Raw genomic sequence first — 24,529 nt, forward strand, 5'->3', positions numbered from 1 at the left:
CATGAATTTTGTGTTTAGGAAGTGCCAAAACTAAATCATCTACATATCTCTTAATAAAAGGAATGAAAAAAGTGCAATTAATGATACAATCACTGATAACATCATCCATGACATAGCTACTTAGAATGGGTGAAAGACTAGATCCCATAGGACTACCAAAAATTTGTTTATAAAATACACCATTAAATATAAAAATATTAGAATCAAAAACAAAGTTGATAAGTGTTTTGAAATGTAATAAGTCAATATTAGTGTGTTGTGAAATCTCATTCCAATGTTTTTCAACACTACTTATGATTAAATCTAAAGGCAAATTAGTAAAAAGAGATGTTACATCAAAACTAACTAAAACATAATTTTGTGGTAATTGGAAATTATTAATGAAAGAACTAAAATCAAATGAATCTTTAATGTAAAAATTGTTGTTTAAATTATAAGCATTAGTTAAGATGTCAGTGAGGAGCTGTGCTATTGGTCCATTAGGAGGGCATAAAGATGAAACAATTGGTCTCATAGATAAAGTTGGTTTATGTATTTTTGGCAGAGCATAGAACCGTGGAGCAATAGAATTATAAATTTTGAGCTCTTTTGCTTTTTTATTATCAATAAATTTCTTTATGTTTAATTTAGATACTAGACAATTTGCTTTTTGTTGCAAAGTACAAACAGGACTCCTTCTAAGTGTAGTGTAATACTTAGTATCATTTAAGAGTTCTCCAGTTTTTTGTAGATAATCCTCTTTGTACATTACAACAGTTACGTTATCTTTATCGCTTTTAACAATATAAATTTCAGGATGGTTTTTAAGAAAAAGTTTAGTTTGCATATAGTATTTATTTAAAAAATGATCTTTGACTTCTTTATGCAAAAAGTTTGTAATAACGTTTGTACATTTAGATCTAACAACATCTAATTTAGAACTAACAAAGGACATAAAGAAAATTTAGGTCCTAATGCTAAAAATTTTTTAATTTCAAAAGGAAAATGAATAGATGTTAGATTTTTAAACCATTTTTCTTGAAATTTTATCTTATCAAATAAAAAAAATAAAAAATAGTTAAAAAAGCTCGAGAATAAAAAAATAGTTAACCAATAGCCCTATTATTGACTCCAACCCATCCAAAACAGTTATATATTTGTTCCAAACGAGTCACAAGTACTTCTTTTTTCTTATATATATATATATATATATATATATATATATATATATATATATATATATATATATATATATATATATATATATATATATATATTATATATATATAAGGGGTTGAGGTTAATTGGGTATACAGCTGATTGAAAGTCAAGTGTACTCTGTTCAAAAGTTCATTATATTTCGCTAATTTTCATTGGCATCATCAGATGAAAGCTACAATTATTTAAAACATGGTAAAATACAATATAATAGTAGGTTGTTGTTTTTATACAGCTGTTGTTGAGAACTTAAGGCTCGACGTTTCAGCTCCCATTTTGGAGCCATTTTCAAGAGTGATGATACGGTTTCGTTCGAGTTCGTGGTCTCAATCTGCCTACTCCCCTCACTCGAGACATACAAGTATCGTGTTCTGTATAGATACAAGTACTGTCTCTCGGCACTGAGGTCTCAATCTGAATACTCCTCAGTGTCAATTGACAACTGGTCTTACCCTGTGTGGTTGCTTTTATACCATCCGTATGCGCGGGAGCGGTATGCGCTGACGTGGCCTGAGCAGTGTGGGTTGGGGTGGGGGGTCGCTGCAGCAACGGTCGCCATGTTGCCGAAAGTCTTTAACCGCGCATACGAATGGTATAAAAGCAGCTACACAGGGTAAGACCGGTTCTCACTCGACGCTGAGGAGTAGGCAGATTAAGACCTCAGTGCCGAGAGACAGTTCTTGTATTTATACAAAACACGATACTGGTACGTCTCGAGTGAGGGGAGTAGGCAGATTGAGACCCCGAACTCGAACGGAACCGTATCATCACTCTTAAAAATGGCTCCAAAATGAGAGCCAAAACGTCGAGCTTTAAATTCTCAACGCGGTTCTTCCCGAGAACTCAGTAATTTTCATTTATCTGACCGCGGCAACTTATCCGAACTTATCGGGAAGTGACGAATCAACACTTAACCACCGAACCGATATGTCTCATATTAATACTCTAAGACCAGTAAGGAGCTTCCACTAGATCTCAATAATCTAGCAGAAGCAATTGGCCTTTAGTCAACGTTCTAGGGCCAGTCGAGTATTTGGCAGATTAACACTCTGATAGAACTCCATTTTCTCTTTTGGCGTACGTTGTTTTAAACTATTGTCGCCATTCTATCTTCTCAAAGTGCAACAATGGAAGTGGGACTCAGCAGTGGGAGTGCGTCTGTAAGGAGCGTTGGTGAAATGATGGCAATCCTACGCATTTTAAATTCACAAAGGATATTATAAGTCCTCCTCAAGATTGGGCATTTCCTGCACCGTTGGTTAATGTACTCTACCTATATAGTTAATGTGTTTTTAAATTGACAGTGTCTAGTTACCACATCTGTAACTGTCTTTTTAGTCGATTCCGTCTGCTAATATCCATTAAACTAGACAAAGCAACAAAATGAACGGTATTTATACGTTTCTTATTTTTAGTCGTTTCTGTGATTTTCTTTAATTTTATAATTTTTAAAATACTTCACGTACTGACAAAATATACTGTTTTAGTAATTTATAGGAGATGAGTCAATCCTCACAATCTTAAGTATTTTTATTGTTGTAGAGTTATAGGCTACCGGTTTCGAGACGTAAAATATAGTAAGTAGTACAGTAGAAAGGTATATGTTATGATGGGGCATATATTGTAAGCCTCGAAACCGGCAGCCCATAATTCTACAACAATAAAAAAACTACCTAAGATTGTGATGATTGACTTATCTGCTATACATTCTTACATTTTTTTTTGCCTACAACGTTGGGTGCCAGTTTTAACAATTATATACAAGCTTACCACGTTGGGCGCCAGTTGTAATAATATATAGGAGGTTGAAAAGGGAGACTAAGCAATTACTGGGCTGGAGATTGGAGGGTAAGCAAATAAATTGAAACATTTGCGAATGGCTACTAGTGTTTTCGTTAGAGAGCTAGATCGTGGATCTTTATTTGAGGAACTGGAAGAGCTAACCACAAAAAAATACTTACTAATAATATATAATATATTGTATAATAAAAAAAATACTCTAAACTATTTAAAATGGACCCCGTTTAAAAAAATCCTCTTGCTGGTTAGAAAGAAAGGCTTTTCTTTACTAAAAAATTTTAAGGGTGAAAATCTTTTTAAAAGAAATAATTTTAAACCCCTAGTTCAAATAAAAACTCTACATATTTATTTTTATTTAATATAAACAGTTATTACATCCAAATTTATTAACAAACCTTACATTAAGGTTAACTTTATTTAAAAGAAAACTAAAGTATGGCAATAAGCTGATCCATAAAACATATTTATTTATAACTTTTTAATTTGTTATAAAATCAAATCTTCACTGGCTGATACTACTACTTTACTTCAGCCAGTGAAAGAAACTACTTTTCTTCACTGGCTGAATATTCCTTTTTAAGTTATTAAGAAAGTTTGTTACCTTGGATTGGATACAAAAAAAAACACTGTCCCATACAAACTTTAAACGATCTGGATTCGACCCATATGAGACAAAATATACTCACGGGTAGCGGGTAGGAACTCTTTAAATTCTTGAAGATAGTCCTATCAGGGAAAATGAATCAATCCCTGTCCTCCGCAGATTCCGGGGATTTTCTGACCCGGGAAACTAGTACCTGTTTAGGTCCGTTATTCAGGGTTACGGATGAAGACCACAACGGCAGCCACGGCGGAGAAGTGGAGCTTTGGTACGGTGCGGATGGCGGAAGTGGCAACCCTCGATTATAGGGTAATATAGAATCAAAACAGTAGCATCTGATCCAGAATGGACGGCTACGAACAGCGTCTGACCCAGAGTGGGCGGTTGATATAAAACTGAGCAACCCGTGTAGCCAGCGTGGTATTTTAAGGCTACTCATCCTTGCAACTATATAGTCATGGCGAATACTAAAACGAACGGAAACAGTCCCCAGGTGGGTGGAGTATGTTATGCCAAATCCCACACTCAGAAAAGGGTCTGCCTCGTGGAATCTGGGGGAGGCAATAATTCGCTTAGTACACACAGAATGCACATCGAAACATATAACATCAGCACGATGCTGACAGAAAATAATCTAGAAGATTGCAAGAAGAACTTAAGACCATAAAATGGGACATAGTAGGCTTGTGCGAGACAAGGCTTAAAGGCGAAGAAACGACTCGGAAGGAAATGAAAAGGAAGGACTTGGTAACTAAATTCCAAGCGATTTCTAATAGAGTTATCTATCTGGTAATAAAACTAAATCGTAGATACAGCATTCAAATAATCCACTATTATGCACCGACTTCTTCTGCAGATGATGAATATGTAGAACAACTTTATGAAGACATTACAAGAGCCAGAAACTTAGAGAAAACATATTACGTAATAATTACGGGAGATTTCAACGCTAAAATTGGAAAGAACGAAAATAACGAAAATAATAAAATTTTGGACTGGGAAGTAAAAATCACAGGGGAGATATGCTCGCAAATTTACTCAGCAAAGAAAAACTATTTTGCTTAAACACATTCTACAAGAAAACGATGCAGATAAAATGGACGTGGCACAGCTCAGACGGCAAAGTAAAAAATGAAATTGACTTTATACTCTAAATTCAAAAACATTGCTAAAGATGTTACTGTAATAAATTCTGTCAACACTCGTAGTGATCATCGATTAGTTAGGGTACGAATAGAAGTAAATACGATATTTGATAGAAGAAAATTATTAACACAGGATAAATTTCCAAACATAGAAGCACTCAAAATGAATTAAGAGGAATATCAAAGTGAACTAAAAAAGAGACTAGGACCACCTCTACCGGAATTCAACACGAAAAATATAAATGAAATAACACAAAAATTAACGAATGACATAACATCAATTGCAAAAAAGATCTGTGGTAAAAATAAAAATCCAAGAAAAGCGAAATTGAAATAAACAACACTGGATTTAATGGAAGAAAGAAGAACATCGAAAGAATCACCAGAGTATAAAGCTATCAACAGTAAAGTTAAAAAACACATAAGGTCAGACTTGCAAGCCTATCAAACAAAACAAATATTGCAAACCATCGAAAACAATAAAAACATGAGAGGATTGAAATCAAATTTAACTAAAGGAAAATCAAAGATGACCAAAATAAAAACCCAACAGGGGAATACGGTGACGGAAAAAACTCAAATAATCAAGGAAATACAAACGTTCTATGAGAATCTGTATACATCTACTATACAGAACCCCGGAACAGACCATAGAACAATTCTAAAAGTCACCACGGAAATTTTCCCTAAAATAACTTCTTCGGAAATTAGTCATGCCTTACAGCAAATGAAAAATAAAAAAGCTCTTGGTGAGGATCGTATAACGTCTGAAATGTTAAAAATTGGCGGCAACATCGTTGTAGAGGTTGTGGAAGTTTTGTTGAATAAGTGTCTAACAGAAAAAAGAATAGCCAGTCTCTGGAAAAGCGCCGAAATAATACTTTTACACAAGAAAGGAGACACTTCTAATATTGAAAACTACAGACCTATGAGTTTGTTGTCACACTTATACAAAAATAATAACCAACCGCATAACACAAAAACTTGATTTATATCAACCGGTTGAACAGGCGGGATTTAGAAAAGGGTTTGGTACTAACGATCACTTACAAACCATCAGAACACTGGTAGAAAAAACCACAGAATACAACGTACCTCTACATATGACATTTATTGACTTTCACAAGGCTTTCGATAGTATTGAAACATGGTCCTTTTTGTCAGCCCTGAGGGATGCTCGAATGGACCCACGGTACACTACATTTATTAAAAACATTTATGAACAGGCCACATACCACATCAAAATTAATGAAGACGAAAAAACTGAAAAAAATGGGTCTTGGTAAAGGTATTGGACAAGGTGATACTATTTCATCAAAGTTTTTTACCTTAGGATTGGATAATGTATTCAAACAGCTCGACTGGGAAAAGGTCTAAACATTGATGGTGTACGTTTGAGTCATTTGAGGTTTGCGGACGACATAGTATTATTTAGTACAGATAACAAGGAACTGGAGCAAATGCTCAAGGAATTAAATCAGCAGTCAAATAAAATAGGTCTTAAAATGAACCTTCATTCAGAAAACAAAAATAATGAAAAATTTACAAACTAATATTTTATTAACAACGTCAGTCTTGAAAATATAGACCACTACATATCTTTAACATACCATTAAAATCGGTAAAGAAAACCAAATAGCCGAAATAAAAATAGTTATAAGGAAATTTTTATTCTACAACATTAATGTTATGGATTCACATTGGCAATCTTTTTTATCATTAAGAAACTGTTTTATTTATATGATACACTTGTTATTTTAAAAAGTTTAATAAATACAACTATTTTTTTAATTTCTTCATTTGATTTTGTAATTATTCGTCAAAATGTTTTAGTCTTCAACCAAAGTTTATGCTTTTATGAGCAATACATTTAAGTATACCGGAATAGAATTAAAAGTTCCGGATGCTTGTACCATGTGGAGAGAAGATTTATATGGCATAAGGGGAATGCTGACCAAATGCGGTGATGTGGATTTATGTTATATTCGGAAGGTAAGTAAAGAACCAATTATAAATAGTGTAATAAATTAAATATATTGTATCTCATTAGTTTTAGTAGGACATCCTCTAACTCATCGAATTTTAAAGACAGATTTCTTCTGTCAAATTTACTTTTTATTTTATATGTCATATATATTAACTCGATGGTGTCTCTGATGTTTTTGTCATCCCTGCAACACTTTATTTTAAAAGGACCCTTAAGCTAGCGGGGACAAATCAGCGAAATCCAATTGAACCTACGTAATATTTTTTCCTCCATTATTCACTAATTTATTACCACCCTAATAATTTTTTACCACTAAACCAACCTTAAGGGGAGCGATTCTGCTTGCTGAAGGTTCAAGCTAGCAGAATTAAGAAAAAAAAACTTTTTGCCTATGGCATATTTTTTCACCCATTTTTCACTAATTTATTACGACCCTAATAATTTTTCACCACCAAACCACCCTTAATTAAAGCGATTTTGCTGGCTTACGGTTAAAACTAGAAGAATTCTACTAATTCTATAAACTAGGTTTTTATGAATTTATTACCACCTTAGTAATTTTTCACCCGTTAATTGCCCCTTTAACCCAGATATTACTACCGCCCTTTTAAAAGGCAGTGTAAATTATGCGTAATTTAGGTTAGTACAGCTACCAACTGATAGATGGCTCTAGATGGAGTGTTTTCAAGAGCCAGAATTCGATAAGTTTTAACGATTTTAGTGCGCGCACATGCTGTAATTGTGAGGTTATCTGTGTAAATTGCCAGATTTTGGACTACAAAATGGATGCTTATAATTGGAGGTAAGTCTAGAATTAAAAAACTGTTATTTCACGGCATTGGCATGTGGATTATTGTATAATAGGGACTTATGTACGTATATTCTTGTCTCGAATAGTTGTCACGTTGTTTCAAAGGCTCGCCGCTTGGGATTTCATTTTGTTCTTTTAAAAGGACGGTAGTAATTAGTACTACCAACGTGCGTATTGTTTCAGGAGGCCTCTCAAATTGCATGAGCTATTAGAAGAGCTTGATTCTGATGAAATCCCAGTCCCTTCAGATGGTCTGATCATATTTCCCCCAGAAAATGCCAATGATGATGTCACCGATTGCGACTCCGGCGATGAAGAACTAACTACAATAAATAATTTACCAGGTAGTCAGTTGAGAAACGATGTAGAACTTGTTTTTGACGACGCGACTGAATTACCACAAGATTCTGTGAATTCCAGCCTACCAGAAGAAGATTCGGATGATGACAATATACCATTGGCTTTGTTTCTTTCCAAGAAAAAGCTGCCCCATCAATTAGAGAAGAGAATATCTGCACACTGGATTCAAGGAGACTTGTATCAACACCCTGATTGTACTTACTGGAAAACTCAATTTGGACCGAAAATGACTCAGTCGCCGATGGAAATTTTCAATTTGTTTTTTGATGATGAAGTCATCAAATTGGTTACTACCGAATACACTAACATCTACGCAGGACAAAGAAATCTTTTGAACGACATTACTCAAAATGAGATTCGATGTTTTATAGGCGTTCTTGTATTGAGTGGTTATGTGGTTGTGCCGAAAAGGTACATGTACTGGGAAAATCGTAACGATTCGCACAATGCAATGGTGGTAGCTGCTATATCTAGGGATAGATTTTCCCACATAATGAAAGTTTTGCATGTTTGCAATAACTTGTCATTAGATAAATTTGATAGATTTGCCAAGATGCGACCCCTGTTTGACGTAATAAACAAAAAATTTATACAATTTTCCCCTTTAGAACAACATCACAGCATAGATGAGGCAATGGTTCCGTATTTTGGTCGCCATCCCACAAAACAATTCATCAGGGGAAAACCAAACCGTTGGGGGTACAAAATGTGGGTAGGAGCCCTTCGTCTGGGATACATAGTTTGGTTTTCTCCTTACCAAGGTAATTCCACTACAATATCTGAACAATATAAAGTCCTTGGATTGGGTGCATCAGTAGTTCTATCCTATGCAGACAGATTGAATGAAGTATGGCCTCAAAGGCGATTCCATCTTATTTTTGTTAATGTTAATCTATTATGAAAAAAACTGAACGTGGTAAATACGAGTATCGTCTTGATAAAAATACAGGAATAGTGGTTTGCTGCTGGCATGATAATAATATCGTTTCTATTGCTTCCAATTTTGTACCAGTAATGCCTTGCTTCTCTGTAAAGAAATTTTCAAAAGCAGAGAAAAAACATATTCAAGTTCCTCAACCAAATATTGTTAGAATATACAATAACTTCATGGGTGGCGTTGATCGCAGTGACCAGAACATCAGTTTATATCGAGTGTCCATAAGAGGAAAGAAATGGTATTTTCCCCTTTTTGCTCATTGCGTTGATATGGCTATTCAAAATGCGTGGCAGATTCACAAAACTCAAGACGGTAAACTGGATCAACTTGAATTTAGAAGATCTATTGCAACTAATATTTTGGAAACTTTTAAAAACGAAACAAAACGCGGACCTTCTAAGCGGAATTCGAATTCGGTAGCCAATTCAAGATATGACGGTATTAACCACTTGGTTCTTTATCAAGAAAAGCAATCGCGATGTGGATATTGTCACAAAAAAAGTCCAGTTTTTGTGTGAAAAGTGCAAAATACCTTTACATCCAAAATTTTGTTTTAAATCCTTTCATTCTTTGTAAATTGATACTAATAAAATATATATGATATCTGGTACCATATATTACTACTGTCCTTTTAAAAGAACATGTCAAAACTTGACAGGTATCGTCATAAAAAAATATATGATTGTGTTTTTTGGTTCCATATGCTATAATTTCCATGAAAATTCGAAATTAATTCAAAATGTTAACAATAAAAGTTTCAGTAATATCTGGGTTAACCACCCTGATAATCTAGCACCCCTAAACCAATCTTATTTGGAAACCTATTCATTTTTCACTTCTTAACTACTCCTTGTGGAAAGTCAATATTAAGCTATTAAGCGGAAGCTCGAATATTAGGCTAGCTAATTCAAATTAAAATTTTGAAATACCACATGATTCTGCTCAATTTTTACTAATTTTTCGCCTCTCAATTAACCCCTGGTAGCTTACGTTAAAATAAAAAAATAATTTTTATCCTTACCCTAATTTTTTTCATTTACCACCTTCACATTTGCTTAGAGACAGGATACCAAACAGGTTACTGAAATATTGTGGAGCAGCAATGACAGATCAATTAACAACATTAATTAATAAAATTATAAAACACAATAAAATACCGGAAGAATGGAGAACGAGCCAACTAATTCTACTATTTAAAAAAGGAGATAAAACACATCCAGAAAACTATAGAGGTATAAACTTGTTAAATACTACGCTAAAACTTACAACTGAAATTTTACAAGTGCTAATAAATCAGAGGAAAAGTTTAGCGGATAAACAACAACATATAGAAATAGACAGCGGAATAAGACAAGGGGATTTATTAAGCCCTATGCTCTTCAATTTGATCATGGATAAAACCATCAAATCCGTTAACAAAGGAAGAGAATACAAAATGGGAAACAAAGAAATCAAAATACTCTATTACGCAGATGACGCAATATTGATAGCCCAAGATGAAGATAATCTGCAAAGACTGGTCCACAGATTTAAGATAAGAGCAAAAGAATTTAATATGACTATCTCAGAAAACTAAAACAATAGTATTTGATCAGATAAAAGGCATATATCGAGCACAGTTTAATTTAATCTTGCCCAAGTACTTTCGATCCCTAGATCATCTTCTAGGGATCGAAAGTACTTGGGCAAGATTAAATTAAACTGTGCTCGACATATGATGCCTTTTATCTGATCAAAGTTCATTTATTCGAGCATTCAACCTTATATTTATTTAAAACAATAGTAGTCAGCAAACAACCAACCAGATGTAAAAAAAGAAATTGATGACATCAGTATTGATGGAGTAATCGAAATAAAATATATGGAAGTTACACTGTCTAGCTATGGAGAGCTAGACAAAGAAGTGAGAGATCAAATACAAAAAGCAAATAGACTGGCAGGATGCCCTAATAACACTATATGTCGAAACAGACACATTAACACTGAGATGAAGTCAAGAATTTATAAAGCCAGTGTAAGACCAATAATGACATACGCCTCAGAAACAAGACCCGACATAGCCACAACGCAAAGGCTACTGGAAGCGGCAGAGATGAGAGTACTGAGAAGTATTACAGGAAATATGCTGAGGGATCTAAAGAGAAGTGAAGACATTAGAAGAAAATGTTACGTACAGTGTATAAACGAATGGACACAACGTAGGAAAAAAAATGGAATAACCACATAAGCAGAATGGAGGAGACCAGTGTCATCAAAATAACAAGAAATAAGTCACCAATCGGCAGAAGTATCGGACGACCGCGCAAAAGATGGAGTTACAACCTTTCATAGAGGTATTAATCCGCCAATTAACAAGCAGAATTGCTTATAAAGAGGAAGAAGAAGAAGAAGAAGAAGAAGACAATTGTTTACTTCTCTATAAGAAGCGAATAATTCTGTTAGGTTGAATTGTGAACTGACAAAACAAAATTATAAAAGGTATTTTTAATAGTTTTTTTGTATTGTACTTTTACTTCAACCTTTTACTATTTTTTGCTATCTTCATATTTGTCACCTAACACACCGAAAATAAATTTCGCCCTTAACGTTCTAATTTTGGGGAGCGTAAAGTGGTACTTTCTCGTCTGGTATAAAAAAAAATGCACGTTTTCACATTTTAAAAGTTAAAACTCAACTATAGACGTGATCGGGCATAGATAAATGTGCACTGGTGTTTAATATTAAAAATTACTCAAAAACTATTGTACTCAGCATAAAACACACTCAGGGACAGTAAATAGGCGCTATATTTGCAATTTATTGCCAAAGTTAAATAATAGTGAAGAGGGCGGTATCAATCTAAAATCCGATTAGTCCTGCAGGCCCCACTCCTTGATTGGCGGTAGACGTCGCTCAGGTCTATGGATGTACCCAATAAATACAAATCTTTTAATCTTTTAACAATAGGTGCGCAAGGTGTACGGACTGTCCTTTACAATTAGGTAATTAATGTATATATACATCGGTTTAGAACGTCTTTCGACGTTGTCCGATACCTAAACACCATCTCTTCCTATCTTCGCAGTCGTTTGTTGTTAAATTTCTTTCGCTCATGGACTTGTTTACGCCGTGTTGCCATTCTAATCTGGGTCTTCCTCTTTTCCGTCGACCTATCGGTTGCCATTCTATTACTTTTTTGGGGAGTCTTGATGCTGGCATCCGTTGAACATACCACCTTAATTGTTTCTTCTCTATATCTTGAGTTATATTTCCTTCTATTCCCATACGTTGTTTTATTACATCATTTCTGATTCGGTCTTGTCTGGAAATACCTAAAGATCTTCTCATTGCATCCATCTCTACTGCTTCTATTCGCTTTTTGTTCTTTTCACTAATTCTCCATGTTTCAGCGCCATAAAGAAGAGTAGTTTTAATCATGGTCTCATATATATTAAATTTCCTTCCTTTCGTTATCTCTTTACTCCACAGTATACTATTGAGACATCCTAAGACTTTCTTTGCTTGAGTGATTAGTTTTTCTATTTCCCGTGTATCAGTTCCTGTATTGTCAAAGGCAACACCCAAGTAGTCATAGCTCTGACAGCAGGAAATATGTTGTCCGTTTTCGAGGTCTATGTTATCTGACTCGTTTCCAATACAAAGATATTTGGTTTTTGTTGTATTGACATTCATTCCCCAGTCGTTATATTCTTCTATCAGTGTTTTTCGCATGTACTGCATGTCTTCCCTGTCGGTCGCTAGCACTACCTGGTCATCAGCAAACTGGCGTGTATATATACATTCATTGCTAAGCTCTATACCCATCCTATGTACCTTTCTTTTCCATCTTTCCAATGCCACTGCAACATATATCTTGAATAAGGTTGGTGAGATACAGCATCCCTGTCGCAAGCCTTTTGTAACCAGGAATTCTTCCGTTAGATATTTTCCTGTTTTTATCTGTGCCTTAGAGTATATAGTTCTTGTACAGCATTTATCAATGTGTGGTTGATGTTAGATCTTTTTAACGTTGTCCACAGTTTTGTTAAGGGGATGTTGTCATATGCTTTTTGCAGGTCTACAAAAGTAATATGAGTTTCTAGATTCTTAGCCGATCTTTTTTCTATTATTTGTTTAAGAGAAAATACGTTATCGGTGCACGATCTTCCTGCACGGAATCCACTTTGTTCTTCCTCTTCATTGTGCTTATATTCTTCCTCGATCATATTTCTCATAATTCGTCCATACAGTCTGCTCAGGGTGCTGGTTACCGATATGCCTCTATAATTATTACAATTCCTTTTGTCCCCCTTTTTGTGTATTGAGGACATGTATGCTGTTCTCCATTGTTCTGGTACTGGGTGTCCATTTAGACACTGATTGATCACATAAGTTAATATTTCAAATAGTTTATGAGTTCCACTCTTAAGCATTTCAGCATAGATTCCCTCAAGTCCAGCGGATTTACCATTCTTTAGGGTCATTACAGCCTTCCTTACTGTTTCGATGTCTACCCTCGCTTCCTCTCCTTGTATATGTACTGACTGTGTTGGGGAGTTCGCTAGGTATTCTTGTCTTGTCTCTGTCAGCAAGCTTTCATAGTGATCTTTCCATTGTCTTGGTTTTATGGTGTGTATGTGCGCTTTGTCTTTTCCTGTATTTTTTACTAATTGTATAAAATTCCATACCTCTGTACATTGCTTCTCTCCGATGTATGTATTGATTTCTTGACATTTCTGATCCCATGTTTTATTCTTTTCTTGTTTTATCATTTTTCGTAGTTGTCTATCGGCTTCTTTGTAAGCTTGATGGTGTTCAGTATTTTTTGTATTTAGCCATTTTAGATGCTGTTCTTTTTCTGTTTTACCATATATTCGATTTCTTCGTTCCACCATATTTTGTTACTAATTTTGTTTTGCTGTATCCCGAGTGTCTCCTTAGAGGCCTGGTGTAAACTAGCAATATTATTCTCGTAAATATCTGAAAATGTTTGTCTCTCTATTTCTCGTAGTTTTTCATCCAGTCGTCGTTGGTATAGCTGTTTAGTACTATCATTTATAAAACTATTGAAGTTGTACTTCGGAGTATCTACTGTCTGCAAGTCTTGCTTGTCTTCTAGGTTTTGGTCTCCGTGTATTATCTTAAGTGGGAACAAAATTTTCGCTCTTACTAAGTAGTGATCGGATCCACATGTTATTCCTCGGAGAACTCTTACATCATTCGACTGTAATACAGATTTTTGTTTACTAATAATATAATCGATGACTGATTTTAGATTGCGTGTTTGTTGAAACCAGGTATATCTATGTATGTCCTTATGTTTGTAGAATCCATTGCTAATTTTTAACTCATAGCTCTCACATAAGTGTATAAGTCTACCGCCATTATCATTAGTTGCCATTTCTCCAAAAGGTCCTACTACTCTACTGTTTTTCTGATATCCCGTTCTACTATTGAAGTCCCCAAGCATAATTATTTCTCTGTTTTTTCCTATGTTAAGTATATCCTCGATTTTTTGAAAGAAATCTTCTTTCACGTTGATTGTTGCATCATCAGAGGGGGCATAAGCGGCTATCATGGTAATCTTGTGCCCATATATGTCTATATTTACTCTTAGGATATTCTCATCAATTGTTTCCCAGTCTGTGATATTATTCTTAAGTTTTTTCTTTATTAGTATTGATACTCCCCTAGCGGCTCTTTTATCTTTCGGGACTCCAGTGAATATATGTATATAATTTCCTACCATATCAGTGCCAGTTCCTTTTTTTTTGTTTAAGTTAGTGCTATAATATCCATTTTCATTTGTTCTAGATCAGGCACAATGATATCAATCTTTTGTTTTATCCCCTGTATATTCCATGTACCAATATTCATAATCCGTTTTCTTAGCTTTGGTCGTTTCCTTGAAAACCCATCTAAAGTTCCGAGGCTTTGTTTAGGCTTTTTGGTATGTTAAAATTTTGACGAGTATTGGAGAACCAGTCCAATGCCACAACCCCCAACCTGGAGGACCGGGTAATTTGTGATCAAGGTTTTCTTCCTCTAGCCTTTGACGATCCAACGACTATAACTACAAGGCAGCAGCTTGATTCTATACAAACCCTAAAATCAAAGGTTGCCACTTCCGCCCTCCATGCCGTAGTGAAGATATTCTTCCCCATCCACGAATGCCGTTGTGGACTTCATCCGTAACCCTGGACAAGGGACCCTAAATAGGTACTAGTTTCCCGGGCCAGGAAACACTTGGAATTTGCGAAAGGCAGGGATTGATTCATTTTCCCTGATAGGACTATCCAATGGAGTTCCTACCCGTTACCTATGGTAATTAATGTAATAGACATAATAAAATTATTACAATTTGTATATTTCTTACCTGGTAAATATTCTGTGAAATATAACAATTCCATTGTATTTACTAAAACTCAAGTTGATTTCAGTTATTTTATATTCATAAAAGGGGCTCACGATTTTATTTTTCTTAGCCATGTACTCACTACTATAATCAGAGTCAATTTTTTAAAACAGTTAAAATTTGTAATTTTTGTAATAAAGTATTTTCATATTTTCAATATTTAAAGATTTAAAAAATAAATATTAGTTAGCGCAGAGTAACATTTCAGAATGTTTTTAATTAGGGTAGTTACGAAAACAATTACTCGGCTGGTAAAAATATAGTAAAAATCTAGCAGAGCACTTTTGTATTTCCAAAAATATTTTGCATTTAGCTAGCGTGAATGCGTAACTTGTTGAATGTTTCCCATTAACTGAGGCTTAAGGATCAAAAATTATGAGGGTAAATAAAATTCAGTAAAAACCTGGCAAGCAATTTATACTTTTACAAGAGTAGTACAGTAAAATTCTAAAAATAGATTTTTTATCACCTTAAATATTAACCCAACAGAATTATTGACTTCTTATAAGGAGTAGTTGAGGGGTGAATAATTACTAGTGTGGTAATAAATTCATAAAAATCTAGCAGAGCACTGTGGTATATCATAAATATTATTTTTGGAATTGTACTAGGTTTGTTCGTAAGGCAGCAAAATCGCTCTCCTTAAGGGTGGTTTGGTGGTGAAAAATTATTAGAGTGGTAATAAATTAGTGAAAAATGGGTAAAAAAATATGCCATAAGCAAAAAGTTTTTTTTCTGAATTCTGCTAGCTTGAACCTTAAGCCAGCAGAATCGCTCCCATTTAGGGTGGTTTGATGGTGAAAATTATTAAGGTAGTAATAAATTAGTGAAAAAACGGTGAAAAAATATTACGTAGGCTAAATTGGATTCCACTCATTTGTCCCCGCTAGCTTAAGATACCAAAGAGTTTTCAATTGTCTATCTAACCAAATTAATAAAGATAATTTTTACTGGGTTTTCAACTATTTAAGAGTTGTATTCGAATCTTTGTAATTTTAATTTTCGAAGAAGATACGGCACTGGAAATAACCTGAAATTTTCTTACTCTTTCAGCACTTCAGAGTTTTGAGACCAAAAATTCTTAAGTACCTATCAGATTCCTTTTATGTTTGCCAATTTTGCAAAAATTCGGAAAATTGGAAAAAATTAAAAGAGGTCCAATGTTTTTAAAACAAGTTTTGTTTTCGGATGGAATTAGTTATTTTTGATAACTGTTTATATAAATGGCCAAATTTTCAGTATCATATCTAATACCCGGAAAAATTGAATGTCCGAGCGGAAGTAATTTCTAACAAGATTATAAGATTAGGAATTTTTAATAAAACTTTAACCTGGTCTGGATAATTGTAATATATAAAAATTTATATTTAAAAATTATAGTTTTTTTAATATTTTAAATGACTATGTCATTGAAAATAATGGAAACCTACGATGAGTGAAAAATACTTAATCAAAAAAAATTGATGGATGACAAACAACATCTTGAAATTAATGGAACAACGTCGACTGATAAAATCTAATAAAACAGAATATAGACACCTTCAGAGAAGAATAAAATCGGAGATCAAACGGAGGATGTAATATCTAAACACAACTTATTTAATATGCACAAAAACTAAAAGAAATGAGTAACATATTTAAAAAACGAGTTCCCGCTGTACTCAGTGGCAATAATAACAAAATTATTGTAAATGAGTACGAAATAAGAAAAGAATGGCAGCTGTATATATCAAAGTTTTTTGAAGATGACAGGAATAATATTACCGAATTCTACCAAAACTGTACTGACGGCCCAGAAATTATGAAATGCGAGGTAGGACACGCTTAATGCTAAAATTAGAAAAGTTTGTGATCCAGAGATCCAAAGAGAAGATGTATTTGCATGTTTCGTGGGCTTCGAAAAGGCATTCGATAAAGTACAGCATGTAACATTCATGCAAATACTGAAAAATATCGGACTAGAATATATCGTGTCATAAAAAATTTGTAGTGGAATCAAACTGCTATCGTAAAAATTGGAAATAACTACACCGATGAAATCTCCATACAACGAGGAGTCAGACAGGTTGCATTTTGTCGCCAACATTGTTCAATGTTTACTCAGACCAGTTTTTTAAAAAGGCACTTGAGAGACAAACATATGGAATAAAAATCAACAGGGAACTACTTAATGTGATTAGATATGCAGACAATATAGTAATTCTGTCAGATAATACTGAAGGTCTCCAAATTCTGCTTGATCGTATTATCTAGGAGAGGAAAAGGGCATTAAAATAAACTCAATCAAAACCAAATTTTTAGTGTTTAGTCGTGACCCACATCCCGATGCAAAGCTTTAATTAAACGGAGTCCAAGTTGAGAAAGTTCGCAAAATGACATATTTGGGATTATAACAATCTTGAAGGGTGCTATCAAAAATACGCGGAAATTTGATCATTTAGCAACTATATTTTAAGATTATGAGCCAATAAAGTGGAAAAATAATTTTTCGCAATTTGAGAATTTGTAAGATAAAAATTAATATTTTAACAATGATGATTCATAGCCCGTAAGAAAATAGATGAAAAAGCATACATCTAACTATCTGATTTTGAGGTAAGGTAAAAAAAGTGCGAAAAGGATAAAAAAAACGTGATATTTTCGAATTGTATCTTTATAAAAAAGTTAAATGGGGACTTTTACAATAGAATTTGATAATGTGGAAGAAAAAGTATTAAATAATGTTGAATTGCCAACTAAGTTTTGAGGTTATGTGTAAATAAATGAGTAAAAAAACGGTTTTCTTGATTTTTTGATGCTTTCCGCTCAGAAATTAAAAATTCTGCCTTGGTCATTCAAAAGAACAAAAAATATATATAAACAAGTACTATTTAAGACTTGGTCAAAAATTATTAACATAACCTAAGAAATTATCGAAAATTTCAAGGATTTTTCCTGCACTCAATTTTCAGTATAAAAATTTGAAAAAAATTAGCCTAGTTTGTATTCAAAAGATACATTTTCATGAATTTTTTTAGATTGTTTTAAAGCAAAATTGCGTCCAGAAAAAAATAAACTCTAAAAAGCTTCTTTTTTAGATTTAAGAGGTTTTATGGTATCTGGGAAGCTAAAAATTTGTAGGAAGTCATGTTTTTATATGCTTTATTGAAAGCACAAGTCGCGGTGCTGATTAGTGCGTGGACACTTTTGACATCTTATCCCGCTATAGCCTTTGTGCCCTAAAAGCGCTTCATTAAAGATTAAAAACCAATGTTTTAAAATTAAATAAGCCCAAAATACTTGCACTAATAAGCACAAATATCGGAAAATAATAGAACAATGTTTGAACTTAAATTTAGGTTCTTGGTGAATGTAAAAATAATTTTTTTTAGTTGTGTTTTTGAGGATTGTAAAATCGTAATTTTGCGTTTTTTTTTTTTTTCATTTTTTAATTATTTATGACTCGAAAAAGATCAAGCTTACAGAAAAATTATATATATATAAATATATCTATATATATATATATATATATATATATATATATATATATATATATATATATATATATATATATATATATATATATATATATGTTCGGATAAGTTTCATCAACACTCTTATTTCCCGTTCCATAAGACTTAGCGACAACAATCACAGGTCATCCGAAATCAATTCAATAAGACAAACACTCCTACAAAACGGCTACCACAAAACCCAAATCAATAGAAGCATTCAAAAACTTCTAAACCCCATTCCATCCAAAAAAGAAACCTTGCCGCCGGATCAACCCAAAATCTTTCTACCTTTTATTAAAGGTGTCACTGACAAGATCAGTAGAACTCTTATCCCTCTTAATATCAAAACCATCTTCACCACTCACTCCAAATTGTCCAATCTCGTTAGATCCGTAAAAGTCCAAATCCCCAATGAAGACCATGGTGTCTACGAGATACCTTGTTCCAGTTGCCCACGTACATACGTAGGACAGACAAACCGACGAATCCATAACCGTATTTACGAACATTCTCTATCAGTCAAACATTCCGATACCACTTCAGCCCTAGCCCAACATCATATTCAGAGAAGCCACAAAATAGATTTCGAAAAAGCAAAAACCATCGTTCCCATCCGCTCATTAAAAGCGAGAATCATTCGTGAAGCTATCGAAATCGAAAAACGGCCTCACAGCTTGAACACGCGCGATGACGCGAAACGATTGCCGGCAACATGGCGACCCCTTCTTCAGCGACCTCCCGCCCACACCGCTCAGGCCACGTCAGTTCAGACCACGTCAGCGCATACCGTTCCCGCGCATACAGCGAGTATAAAAGCAGCCACACAGGGTAAGACCGGTTGTCACTCGACACTGGGGAGTAGGCAGATTGAGACCTCAGTGCCGAGAGACAGTTCTTGCAATATAGAACACGATACTGGTACGTCTCGAGTGAGGGGAGTAGGCAGATTGAGACCCCGAACTCGAACCGAACCGTATCCCTCTTGATAATGGCTCCAAAATGGGTGCCGAAACGTCGAGTTTTAAATTCTCAACGCGGTTCTTCCCGAGAACTCAGTAATTTTCATATATATATATATATATATATATATATATATATATATATATATATATATATATATATATATATATATATATATATTCAGGGATTCCACAGTATTCACTGCCTTCCCTCGCTCAACCGTTTCCATCTCTCTCTGTGTTGTCCCATTCTCCATCGTTTAGGCCTCTCTTACTCATGGCGTCGTCTACTTCGTTCCTCCAGGATTTTCGGGGTCGTCCTCTTTTCCTCCTACCTATGGGGCCCCATTCAGTTATTCTCTTTATCCATCTGCTAGTTCTTCTTACATGTCCATACCACTTTAGTATTTTTTGTTCTATGTATGTTAGTATGTCTGTTTCTATTGACGTTCTTTGTTTTATTTCGTCATTACTTCTCCTATCCATTCTTGTTACTCTGCAGCATCTTCGCAGGCATTCCATCTCTGTTGCTACTATCTTACTGCTGTTTTCCTTGTTTATGATCCAATTTTCAGCCCCATATGTCATAATACTTCGCACTAATGTTTTATAAATCTGTGTTTTTGTCTTCATATTTAGGTGTCTATCCCACCATACTGAGTTAAGTTGTCGGTTTTGTGTTCTTGTTTGTCCTAATCTTTGTGTAATTTCTTCCTCTGTTGTTGCCTTTTTCATGATTATAAACCCCAAGTATTTGAATTTATCCTTTCCCTTGATTGTTACGTTGTCATCAATCTGTAGATATTCTATGTCTTCTTCACTTGTAGATAGGTACTCTGTTTTCGCGAGGTTAATATCTAGGCCAGCCTTGGTATATTCTTCTTATAGTTTCTTTATCATGTAGCTGAGGTCGTCTTGGTCTTGTGCAATTACTACTTGATCGTCTGCAAAGCTTAACGTATATAGGTATTCGTTCCGTACCGGTAGTCCCATGCCTTCGCATTTTATTTTCCATGTAGTCAAGGGTTTCTCTAAGTATATTTTGAATAGGGTTGGAGATGTGGAACAACCCTGCAGAAGCCCTTTTGTTGTGGTGAAGTCTTCTATGATTCTTGTTCCCATTTTAATGGACACTTTATTTTCTTTATACAGAGCTTTTGTAGCTTCTATGAGTTCCGTCTGTATTTCTAATTTTCTACATTGCCTCCCATAGTTCTGACCTTGGTACAGAGTCATACTCCTTTCTCAAGTTCACAAATGCCAAATGTGTATCTCTATTAAGAAAAATTATAAGAGACATATTTTATTCAGAATAGACCAAATAGTTTAAAAAAATTGTCCAAACCGAAAAACTTTATTGTCACAATTTGTTTAAAAAAAATTGTTTAAAAAATTTCATCAAGGCGACCTTTTGAACCTTATTTCGTGGTATCTCATGAAAGTGATTATGCAAAACAATCTAATGGGAATATTGTTCCGAACGAACCCTAGCTTTTCACCTTATCTATTAATCGAAATTCTAGTTAGTTGTGGTTCATTATGAAGCAACAAAACGTGTAAAGAAAGGTTTGAGTAAGTAAATAAGAGGAGTTTCGTATATAAAATAATGACGTCAAAACACTTTATATATTATGTAAGCGATTAAACAACTCTGCTATTTCGATTCTTTTTACAAAAAAGGTTTTTAATACTTGGAAGATTATTACTCTATTACGGTAACAGCACATATGAATGTTGATATTCTTGTATACTAAGCTTAGTAATTAAATATTATTCTGCACAAGGTTATACGAATTACACTTTGTACATTACTGTTTGTATACTTGGTAAGAGATGTGTTGATTTTATGTAAATTAATTGCCGTAAGGGAATCTTGGAGTATAGTCTTAGTAAAACAAAATCCGTATTCGCTTTAGTCTGTATTTTGATTATTTCAAGTACGTTACTAATCGTTAACGGTTTTTGCTATGGTTTTACTTTTTTTGTTGCGAAATATTTTCAAACTTATCAGTCAAATTCTTAGAAATAAAAAACGTACTTGTACTTGATATGGATATACGAGATCAGCGCTCATTGACAGAGAGACGAGCCGAGGCAAAGTGTCGAGAGAATCAAATTGTTACAAGCATAATATGCTTGGCGTGCAAAGCATAGTCAACAAGCGGCTGGTTTAATCGGCAGCATTATATTTTTTATCGTTCTTTTTTAGAACGATTTCTAGGGCAGAAATTTAAGTAGTGAAAATAGTGATCACTTTCTGATTAAAACTACGTTGAGAACACGAATATCAGTACATAAGCCAGAGCAACAAAAACAAAGAGAAATATAGGAAAAACATAGAAGATTTCCAAATACCAAATAAAGAAATAGTATATCAAGTAGCCATAAGTACGAGATTCCGGATGATACTATAACAGAAGGATAATATAGAGAGAGAAAGAGAAAGAAACAGAGAGAAAGAGAGAGCAAGCATGATAGCAAATGTGATAAAACTAATAATGTTCGAAAGCTATTTTCTTAGGGCATATTAATGTCACTTATTTTACCTTTAATGAGAAATAATCAGAATTTCCAATCAACGTTTCCGTTGTGGAAATGAACACGTCTAAATAAACGTATTTTCATTTAAATTTTCATCAAAAAGTAGAAAATATTAAATAAAATTCATAGGTTTAAAAAATTATAAGTGTCTTGTTCAAAGATTATAATAAGATTTAATTTATTTGATGTTTTTTATTAAAAAATACCACAGAAAAGTTTACTTACTTCCTACCTTAATATATATAATATTTCTAAACAAAATTTAAAACCCACAGTATGGTGGACATATGTAGATGATATATTCTCAATATGGCCTCATGGATCAGAGTTGTTGGACACATTCCTAAATGATATAAACGATAAAGAAGAGACAATAACATTTACCATGAAAAAGGAATATAATAACACACTACTTTTCCTGGATGTTTTAATCTCTAAGAACGATACTGGATATAAAACTCAGGTGTATAGAAAACCAACACACCAACATATATTTAAATTTCATATCAAATCACAATATCAATATTATCATTGAATCCTTATATGATAGAGCCAAAGTTACTTGTTCTAACGAAAATTAATTCGTTTATTGAGGAAAAACATTTATTAACATCTGTTTTATTAAAACCTGCGTAGCGCAAGCGGTAGGATGCTTGACTCGCAAGCCGGTGGTCCGGGGTTCGAATCCCACCGCTGGCAAGAACATCTAGACATTTTAAAAATGTCTATAGGCCCCAGGTCGACTCAGCCTGAATAAAAATGAGTACCTTGGGTAAAACCAGGGGTAATATTAGACGGTTGAAGCGTAGCACTGACCATGTTACCTTCCTTGTATACCATAGGCCCTAGATATAGCAGACTACCCTGCTATACTCCCAAAGCCGCGACAGCGGTATAAAACGGGAGACTATTATTATTATTTGTTAAAAAGTGATTATCCTTTATCGTTTATAAATAAAGAATTTTCAAAAATCGACCAAATAGAACAGAACAACTTAAAACGAGATCCTACAGCATATACAAGGATAATACGAGGAAAATAACAATACCATACATAAAAAGACTATCAGAAAAACTTAAAAGGATAGGAAATAAATTCAAGATGTCAACAACAAACACATTGAGATCTATTTTGTCTAAAATATCTATTTGCATCAAACTCGTATCATGTCTGGCCACGTATTCTGTCGAAAACCACTTCATGTATGCTATTCTTTCTACAGCATCTTTGTTTTTTGTTCTGGCTGTTGTATTTATATTTAGTCTCTATCTTTTAATGTTAACCCCAACATCGATCGCTTCATGGTTCGCTGAGTTACTGTGATTTTTTCCAGAGATTATTTTATAAGCGTTGGGGAACGACACTATAAGTCAGCAATGGTACTGATAATAAAAATATAAATATATATTAAAAGTTTTTGGAGTACATTTGCGTTTAACAGACTGATACTTCTAGTATTAGTGTAGTGATTAGTGTAGTATGTTTTTATTCGATAAAATACGTATATCATACATAATAAGTTTTTAAGATGCTAAATTTTGATCTTATCCAAAAGCTGAAAAGCTTTAATACTCCAGTCGTCAGAGACTGTCAAACAGTCAAATTTAAACTACCGCCTAGCTCAAGTGTTTTCACTGCTGAACTGTTTGCTTTGTACCGTGCCCTAAAGCATGCAAACCTCCAAAGAATTTTAAAACCTCTGTTTCTCACCGACTCGCTCAGCTCTCTTCTTGCAATACAGCATCTGTATCCTAAACAGCCATTGGAGCAACTAATTAAAACTGAACTACAAATCGCCCAAGAGAACCACATAATTCCTAAATTTATGTGGATCCCATCGCATATAGGAATTATCGACAATGAAGAGGGAGACAGTAGTGCTCGTGATGCAGCAAGTGCGGAATCTGAATTTGTGCGTGAGAGTGTATGTAAAGATCTCAAAACGTTTTTTAAACAAAAAGTGGTCAGTGGCAGCGCGAATGGTTTCTATCGCAATCTAACTTCAGATCGCTAAAACCAGATACACGACAGTGGACAACTAGTGCTAGTACACGGTTCTTTTACGCGCCTACGTATAGGACACACTAGGATCACACACTCGTATTTACTTTCTGACACTGCAAAAATGCAAAAAGTTTATTGCTTTTACCCCCGGGCTTCCCCCTAAAATCCCCCTCGTAGGGAGGTAAAAACGTAAAAAATCAATTTACCAAGAATCTGTACGGCGTAGTTAAAAATGTTTTAAATAAAACATGTAGCTAAGGTAATTTTAAACAAAAATTGTTATAAGCATATTTTGTGT

General features: G+C 34.1%; 2 protein-coding genes across 2 annotated transcripts in view; one reads left to right on the forward strand and one right to left on the reverse strand.

Moving 5' to 3' along the window:
• The window catches only part of LOC140438447 (potassium voltage-gated channel subfamily KQT member 1-like), a 249,514-nt gene that overhangs the window by 111,403 nt on the left and 113,582 nt on the right, over positions 1-24,529 (reverse strand). The gene's annotated exons all lie outside the window — the stretch shown is intronic.
• LOC140438446 (uncharacterized) overlaps positions 1-24,529 on the forward strand; it is a 49,190-nt gene that overhangs the window by 12,864 nt on the left and 11,797 nt on the right. Inside the window, exon 3 of the mRNA XM_072528124.1 lies at positions 6,577-6,735. Coding sequence (XP_072384225.1) covers positions 6,577-6,735 — 159 coding nt within the window. The remainder of the gene's footprint in view (positions 1-6,576; positions 6,736-24,529) is intronic.

The sequence above is a fragment of the Diabrotica undecimpunctata genome, chromosome 4 (assembly GCF_040954645.1).
Source record: "Diabrotica undecimpunctata isolate CICGRU chromosome 4, icDiaUnde3, whole genome shotgun sequence".
NCBI classification, from domain to species: domain Eukaryota; kingdom Metazoa; phylum Arthropoda; class Insecta; order Coleoptera; family Chrysomelidae; genus Diabrotica; species Diabrotica undecimpunctata.